Source organism: Oryctolagus cuniculus, chromosome 12 (assembly GCF_964237555.1).
Source record: "Oryctolagus cuniculus chromosome 12, mOryCun1.1, whole genome shotgun sequence".
Lineage (NCBI taxonomy): Eukaryota > Metazoa > Chordata > Mammalia > Lagomorpha > Leporidae > Oryctolagus > Oryctolagus cuniculus.
The window spans coordinates 77351542-77360973 of NC_091443.1; the positions used below are offsets into that span (position 1 = coordinate 77351542).

General features: G+C 37.5%; 1 protein-coding gene across 1 annotated transcript in view; it reads left to right on the forward strand.

The window, feature by feature from the left end:
* The window catches only part of UNC13C (unc-13 homolog C), a 656715-nt gene extending 652510 nt beyond the window's left edge, over window positions 1–4205 (forward strand). Inside the window, exons 31-32 of the mRNA XM_017348010.3 lie at window positions 54–213; window positions 2435–4205. Of these exons, the coding sequence (XP_017203499.2) occupies window positions 54–213; window positions 2435–2720 (446 nt within the window). The 3' untranslated portion in view covers window positions 2721–4205. The remainder of the gene's footprint in view (window positions 1–53; window positions 214–2434) is intronic.
* Window positions 4206–9432: the final 5227 nt, after the last annotated feature.

The window sequence follows — 9432 nt, forward strand, 5'->3', positions numbered from 1 at the left end:
TACTCTGAGTTTTCTGCTGAAATGTCCTGGTTCCGTCTCTTTTTGCTTTTCAGTGATTGCTATCAACGACCTACACTGGCAGACCACAGCGATGTTTCGGCCCTTTGTGGAAGTTTTCCTACTGGGACCCAACCTCGGAGACAAGAAGCGGAAACAAGGCACAAAGACGAAAAGCAACACGTGGTCACCCAAGTACAACGAGACGTTCCAGTTGTAAGTCACAGTCCCAGCCGCCCCGTGAGCTCAGTCCAGGACTGAGACAGCTACAGGGTGAAGCTACCTTTGCATGGCAGGTCCACAGCGAGGGAAGAAGGCCGTGTTGCCGTTTTCCGGTGTTGCGTGTTTGTTCAGTGCCTGCAGCGCACCAGGCAGTGTTACAGGGGTGGGGCACAAATGTTAAGAGGTCTCTGCCCTCGAGGAAGTTACTTTCTAAAGATCTGATCAATATATGATAGACAAAATCGCAAATACATAAAAAAGGGCTGTAAGGTAATAAATCCTATACAGAGATGGATGTGTCGTTACTAGTGGCTTCGATCGAGTGAGCGAGACAGCGATTTTAAAAATCGAAAGCTAAGAAAATAAACATCCATTTGTGCAGGGAGGAGGACTGGGAGCATTTCAGGGCAAGCGAAACAGCTGGTGCGAGGACTCTAAGGGAGGCACAGGGGGATTGTGGGTAAGGGAGTGCAATGAAATGGGTTTGGAGAGGCGATGAGGGTGTAAATGCCCCATCACACGGGGATTTGACATTTGAAGCTCAGAAAGAGACCCCAAAGGAGTTTCCAGGGAGGGATGCTTAGAGCTGACTTAGATTTGTGGAACTAAATGACCTAGAAGTGCAGATAAGGGGTCCCCAGGACAGAGCCCCCAGGGATTTTCCACACATTCACCCAAAATCTGTTACTCTGTGTTTGTGCTATGCTCTTCAGAGATCTTTTAGAATTCTTGACTTTGTTACTACTCACAAATAGTTCACTATCCTATTACATGAATCAAGACTTTTAAAACTATCAAAGTCTTTGCTAATATACTTGTTTCTAACTGCCTACCTCTCCAAATTACACTGAAACATTGATCCAATTAAATGATCTTAATTTTTGGTTTAGAGTCCTAGAGAAAGAGACATCTTCCATCTACTCATTCACTCACCAGATACCTGCACCGGCCAGGGCTGGCCCAAGCCGAAGTCCATGGTCCATGTGGGTACAGAGGCTCCAACATTAGGGTCATCCTCCCTTGATGTGCTTCTCACAGGCCATTAGCAGGGAGCTGGATCAGAAATAGAGCAGCTGGTACATGAACTGGCACCCATACGGGATGCTGGCATCACTGGCAGCGGCTTTACCTGCTACACAGAGGCCAGCCCCTTCTAAAGGTTCTTAAACTTACTTTGATCACCTAAAAATTACACAAAACACAGTGAGCTCCCAATACCACTATTCTTGAAAAGGCTGGCTTTTTTATGAATTTTAATTCACTAGAAGATCTGGCTTCCTATCATGCTACCATTTTCCTTCACATTATTGCAAATTTTCTCTAAATTAAAAGCACCTTACTGTCTCTTAGAAACTAAAGTTGCAGTCTGAAAAAAATGTGTCATGGAAAGGTATTTGGAAGCCTGTAACACAAAGGAATAGATGTGCATTCATTAGGAATTCAAGAATATCTGAGGACGAATTAGAATAAGGGACAGAGGAAGATTAGTTCTCACGGGTCACCACTCAGCTTCCTTCATTATGTTCAGTTCGATGCTGACAAGTTGTCTTAGGTTGTTAGCAGTAGAGGCCATCCCCCACTGTACGTGACAGATTTGACTGTTGCCATAGGAAAGAACTGGCACTAAGGCCCCAGAGTCTGCTGCATCTGACCGGCTCTGGAGCTTTGTATCCAGTTTAGCATCTTGTGAACGGTGCTTCATACTCTGTGCGGTATTCCCCTGCGAAAAGGCTCCTAGGTAGAATACCCTAGCCAGGTATCTGTGCTAAAAAAGAGATGGTAGTTACCGATGCTAAATTGGCATAGAAATTCTTACAAGAGGGAGCTCTCACTTGGCATAACCCCATAACCCCAGCAACCCCACTATACCCACAATCTTGATATCAATGGGAAATTCAGCCTCTAACAATTAAGTACAGCATAATATTTTAATTCTCATTGTTGCTAATATGCTTAACATCAAGGCAGTAAAGCATACTTTTCTCTGTCTAGGCAAAAAAGAGTTTCAAGTTAGATTTCCTAGTCTCATGGATATTAAGAGAAATCTAAGTAAAATTTATAGGATATTTACATCAGGGTTAAAAATAGAATGCTACTCTATTTGAAAACAAAGTATGTTCAGCACTGTATGCAGTTCTCAGCAGTATTTTAGAAGCTTCTTGATTTCCAGAAGGAAATACTTCTTTCTCATGATTTGAATGTTTAACCCCTACAGCACCCTGGGTAATGAAAACCGTCCCGGGGCCTATGAACTGCATCTCTCGGTTAAGGATTACTGCTTTGCCCGAGAAGACCGAGTTATCGGCATGACCGTCATTCAGTTACAGAACATAGCAGAAAAGGGAAGCTACGGGGCATGGTACCCTCTTTTGAGAAGCATCTCTATGGACGAAACTGGTTTGACTATCCTTAGAATTCTCTCTCAGAGGACCAGCGACGATGTGGCTAAGGAATTTGTAAGACTTAAATCCGAAACCCGATCAGCCGAAGAGAGCTCTTGAAATGAGTACAGCAAGATACCATCTTTGAGGATGCATAAACTGTGACTATTTGACTACTGCATGCGTGTGCAAATACACAGGAATGTTTATTTCACTACGTTTCAATGTTTGCCCATATTAAAGTACACTGTGTACAAGGCATGTGGAAAATCTATTGAACTTTTCTACCAGTTCTGGTCCTGGGGAAATCGATATTCCATGAAGTGCCAAAATCATGATGTCAAGTAAAATACCAACACTATGTTTTTAACATTCCTTTCATTTCATTGACAAATCTCCCATCCGTTAGACATACGACACAGTCTTCTGAATTTGTCCACTAGCTGTCTTTGTTAGATTAATTCATATTGCCCATAGAGCGGAAAGAATTGATTTACCCAAGTTTTCTTTTATTTAGACTTACCTCATGGTAGACATCTTACAAATACCTTTTTCTACCATAACTAGAAATGCAGTGACTTCTAGAAAGTATTTGTAATTTTATAGTTGCAGATATATTGTGATGATTTTTGCATACAAATTAAAATAGAAAAGGCGGGAAATATTTTATGCTTATCAGTTTCCAACCTTTCTGAAATATCACTGTGAAAAAATGCTGTCAAAGCAAACTTATACAAAGCAATGCTAAATAGAGTTTGTTAACAATGTTTGATATATTGACAAAACTTTGTTCTTTAACGCTGCCAAGGTCACATCACATTTGTATCAAAGGTAAGTTGATGCATTTGCCATATAGCGTTAAGTCTGAGCTTTAAAATATTTCATTCTTTGAAAGTCACAGGGGAAAAGAGATAGGTTTGTTTCTTTAAATAACCTATGGTAAGTACCTAGATGGTTAGAATTTTCCCCTCTAACAGTTATGACTATCTCCGTATTTACTCTATAATCAGGCAGATGTTTCTTTTTTAAGATATTCGATGATTTATACTGAATGCAGCATTAGTATATATTGCACCAAAACCAAATGTTTATTTAGTGAAAAAAATGTAAAATAAAATCTGAAGAAATTGCTTACAATTTTGTAACTTGTTATCAGCCCAAAACATTAAATGCAACAGGAAAATACAGCTTAGTACATAAAAATATACCTACAATGGTTTTTAAGTAGAAGATAGTTTATGAATATCTGCATTTTTATGGTTTGACTTTCTAGTCTATACCTAAGTATTTGGCTGTAGAACCGTACTTTGTAATCGTAACTTAAGGTCATAACTGTTAGTGGACTACCTATATTTGCAGATAAGAACCTGTTACAATTATTAAATTTTGTGAACAAGCTGGTCTGATGTGATAAGAATGGGAGTGATTGGTGACAGGACTCAGAATGCTTCTGCAACTGGGAGCGAAAACACAGACCAGTGACATTGGCTAATTCATATTAAATTGTGATACAGTTGCTTTGTTAATGACTTCTCCAAATGCATAGTGCAATGTGATCCTCTGGCATTTGATTTAATAAATGGATATATATGGAGCACATGGAAACCTTTTTTGTATCTTCTTTCTATTCATTCATGCAAAACGACTTCATTGTTTCAGCACAGAAACTGCAGGCCCTTGTTTACTGTAGATAGCACTCTTCACACTGTTGAGACCTGAATGTTATTAAAATTAATTCAACAGGTGTGTCTGTGAGAAGAACTAATGTGTAAGGTTTTATTAATTAATTGAAGGCTCCAGGCTAGATTTACTGTGATTTTATAGAACACCGACTTGAGCTGTTGAAGAGCACATTAATGTCGTGAAACATCTTACATTCGTATGAATTGCAGTTCAAGTTCACATTGTCACTGAAAAGAAATTTCAAGCTAAGGAGTTTTACCCAGGACACACTTACTGGATCTACATATTCTTTTCAAAATATATACATTATATATAAAATGCTAATAGTGGCAGGGTGAATTAAACCTACTTATTACCATCATAAAGTAGAGGTGCTAGTTTTAAAATGGTTCTAAATTCTGCAGACTTTTCTCCGAAGAAATAAATTTTGATTGTCTTCAGAACAAAACTTCATGTATTTACTTACCAAATTAGACGACATTCTAAGGTTTACAGTGTTCTGTCAACTCCAATGCCCATTAAGGTGTGTGGCGACTTCTTCAGAATCGTCTAGATAGAAAGAATATAAAAAGGAAAAGCTGTATTATTCATTAAAAGTTCTTAAAAACACAGATATAAATCAATTTTGGCCAAAACAAAGTATTTCAAGCCACAGTGAAACATTTACTATTCAAAGGCATTCTGATGAATTATTATTAAAGGAAATGATTAGACATTCCCATCACAATCTACTCTAAAATTCATCCCTTTGTCAAATAACTTAAATATTGAAGTTACCTGAAATTGGGCACATTCATAAATGATAAACTTAATGTCTTTCATTTGTTTTTGTTAAGAAAAAACACTTGAAGCAAGGTTTATTTTCTTCTTTGGTAATCTCAGTTTCACAAAGACATGTCATCTTACTAATATAGCAATTTTAATCTCAGTACTCAAATAATTTAATCATTGTTTTTCCAGACACAGGGAATATTCTCAGCAAATGTCAGATTCCCTCTTCACTGGGCACACAGGGAAGGGACTGCATTCCCATGGTCTAACATCTGCTCTTTTCCATCAAGTCCTCTCTTGATGGATGTAGCTGGCCCCTTTATTCTCTTAATCCTGCATCAGGCATCTCTGGTTTGGGCTACTCGTGTTCGGGCTACTAGAATCACACATTATATATAATTCAATTTTCCTATCTTTTCCTTGTTGTAATAATTTTGAAATCAAAATACATGTAATAACCATTCGGCATACTGTTTAGTGATTTCCTTCTGTCTTAATAGCATATAATAAAATGGCTTGTCTTGCAATGAATGAGAATCAATAAATATATTAATAAAGGAACATTTACAAAGGTATAAAAAGCTATTACTTGTTAGGCATTTTCCAGTTATGTACATTTAATTAGCATATACTGAAATATACTCCAATATACATCTCTATGTGTTGGAAAATGCACTCATGGATAACCTGCAGCAATCAGTAGACCAAATAATTACATCATCTCCCAGAATTCAATCATACTACTACTTTCAAGACAAACATCCTGGCAGCACTAAGCTATCGGAGCCTGTATTCTTTGACTTGGCCCCAAGGCATTTGAGATACATCTACGTTGGGACATGCACCAACTCTTCACTATATTTTAGTCCTCAGTATAATTCTATTGCATGGGCATACAAAACATTTAGTCAATAACCAGTTAATTCATTTGGGTCATTTCCAGTGTCAGCATATCATAACAAAGCTGTCATAAACATTCATGTACAGAATTTTCCTTATGTCTTATTTCTCTTGGGCAAATACCATCAGTAGACTTTTTAGATCATCTGGTAAGCACAGGAGTAAATTTAAAATAAACTACCAAACTTTTTCCAAAGTGGTTATGACATTTTAGATTTGCAGCACCATGTGAAAGATGCATTTTCTCAACATCTCTGCAAGCACTTGATATTATCAGTTCTTTTCATTGTAATTATTCTAAAATGTATGCAGTGATATTTCAATATTTTAATCAATGCCAAAAGTACACATCTTATAAGGTAGAGTATGCTAGTTCAGCATATTTATACATTGTGTATTAAACTACTCAGGATATTGTTCATCACCTCAAACATACATCATGCCTTTGTGATGAGAATATTCAAAATCCTCTCCTAGCTATTCTGAATCATTGTTAATTATAATAAACATCACCTTCATGTATAACAGAACACCAGAAATTATTTCTCCTATCTGGCTGTGGCATTGCATGGTTTCACTCTGTTTTCACCAAATGGCTTTGATAGTATCTTTCCAAGTGCTACTTTGGCATCCATTTCTCATCCTGGGTAAAGTGCCTGCAAACCTTTTTTTAAATTTATTTAACTTATTGAAGTTGGAGAGATTGTATATATTCTATATATAAGACCTTTCTCAGATATGAGATTTTCAAATATTCATCCAAGACTGTGGCTAGTATTTTTCGTCCCATATCAGAATCTTTCAGAATAAAAGTTTCTAATTTGGATCAATTTCAGTTTTCTGCAGTTTTCAGGATTTATGGATATTTCAAAATATTCATGGAAATAGAATTAAAAGTTTATTTTAATGCAAACAATTTTTAAAGTCCATGAACTTCTTGAAGCAACTTCATATAAATCTTAGTGTTTCTATTGTGCATATGATAATTAACATGGTATCTTCAGTATAAAATTCAAGGTGGTGGCCATTTGGCACATCAGTTGGGATGCCCCTATCAGAGTACCTAGTTAGAATCCTTCTAATCCTCCACCTAGCGGCGCCGGCACACCGGGTTCTGTCCCGGTTGCCCCTCTTCCAGGCCAGCTCTCTGCTGTGGCCCAGGAAGGCAGTGGAGGATGGCCCAAGTGCTTGGGCCCTGCACCCCATGGGAGACCAGGAGAAGTACCTGGCTCCTGCCATCGGATCAGCGTGGTGCGCCGGCCGCAGCGCGCCAGCCGTGGCGGCCATTGGAGGATGAACCAACGGCAAAAGGAAGACCATTCTCTCTGTCTCTCTCACTATCCACTCTGCCTGTCAAAAAAAAAAAAAAAAAAAAAAAAGAAGAAGAAGAAAAAAGAAAAGAATCCTAGCTCCTCCACTTCCAAGTAGTCTTCCTGATGATGCACATCCTGAGAAGCAGCAGATGGTGGCTCAAGTATTTGGGTCCTTGCCACTCATGTGGGAGACCCAGACCAACCTCTCTCTCCCCTTCTCTCTCTCCCATTCTCTCTTTCTCCTTCTCCCTCTCCCCTCTCTCTCCTTCTCACTCTCTCCTCTGCCCTTATTTAAACCTTTCAAATAAATTGGAAAATAGTTTCAAAAATAGAATGCAAGTTCCACTTATTTCTTGTAATGATCTTTGAATACTGACATGGTTTCCTGTAACTTCACTAACCTCATATTATTTATTGGATTGTTTCTGTGGATTCCTTGAAATTTTCTACTTTGAAAATCATGTAAAATGGAGACCTTTCTTTACCTTTAAAATTTGTATATGAATTCTTTTTCTTTCCTTATCACACAGCTAAGGCTTCTAGTATGATGTCTTATCAGAGAGGTGACCACAAATATGCTTACCTTGTTGTCACTCTTAGGAAAAACCCACTTAAAATTCCATCACTAAATACATTAATCTTCTAGAATGTATGAAGTTAGTTCTGTGTTTTCTTTGTGCCATTTATCTCCTAGAGAACCTTTCCATGCCTATTAGACTGAATTGTACTTTTTTTTTTATCACAAATGGTATTTGAATTTTGTCTAATGCTATTTTTGCACCAATTGAAATGATCATATAATTTTTCTTCTATAGCCTGTTAATATGGACAACTTTTTTGGTTAACTTTTCATTGATAGGCTACTTTCAGGGATAAACTCATGCCTTTGTAATGAGAATATTCAGAATTTTAAAGTCACATGCATTATCCATTCTTATTTTGCTAAATTCAGTTTTGTAATATTTTGTTGAAATGCTTACATCTATATTCACAAGCTATGTTGATCCATGCTTTTTTGTCCTGTAATATAATGTGTTTTGTTTTGCTGTCAGAATATTTTGGCCTCCTAAAATGCACTGAGAATAGTTCCTACATTTTAATTTCTGGAAGGGATTTATAGAAGTGGTAGTCTAACTGTAGCACGTGCTAGAACAGTTTTCCTTACATGTTTTCTATAATTTAACAGTGAAAACATTAGGCCTAGATTTCTTCTTTGCTGAGAGATCTTAAGTTAAGAAAAAGATCAAAGTTACGTATTCTCCAGAGATTTTAATTATGTGTTACAAGTAATTGCTAAATTTGTCAAAATTAGGGGCATGAGGCTGCTGTCATATTTCTTTATCATCCTTTAAAATCTGTTGGGTCTATAGTGATTTTCCCTCTTTCAATCTTTACTATAGTATCACATAATCACTTCAGTTATAGGTCAATCTGACTGAAGATGTCTACACTGATAGATATATTAATTTATTTAACTGACTTTTCTCTTGTTTTTCCGCTATCCTAATTGTTTTCTTTCATGTGCTTCATTTGGGTTTAACTTCTCTTCTAATTTATTACGGTGAGATCTTGGATTATTACTGAATTGAATGGATCCCTTTTGTCTTTTTAAATATGATCACTTATTGTGACATTTTTCTCTAAGCCCTGCTTTAACTTCATTCCATAAATTTTAATATGCTGTTTTTATTTTTTTATTTGACAGATAGAGTTAGAGAGAGAAAGGTCTTCCTTCCATTGGTTCATCCCCCCAAATGGCCACTATGGCCAGAGCTATGCCGATCCAAAGCCAGGAGCCAGGAGCCAGGTGCTTCCTCCTGGTCTCCCATACAGGTACAGGAGCCCAAGCACTTGGGCCATCTTCCACTGCCTTTTGGCCCACAGCAGAGAGCTGGACTGGAAGAGGAGCAACTGGGACTAGAACCCAGCGCCCATATGGGATGCCGGTGCCGCAGGCGGAGGATTAACCAAGTGAGCCACGGTGCTGGCCCCAATATGCTGTTTTTATTGAGTGAAAATATTTTCTGTTTTTCCTTGCGATTTCTTTGCCCCATGAATTATATGTAAGTACCTTGTTTAATTTCAGAGTGTTGGAATATTTATATTCTTTTTCTGATTTCTACTTTATTTATGGTTAAATAGTATATTTTCTGTAATTATAATTC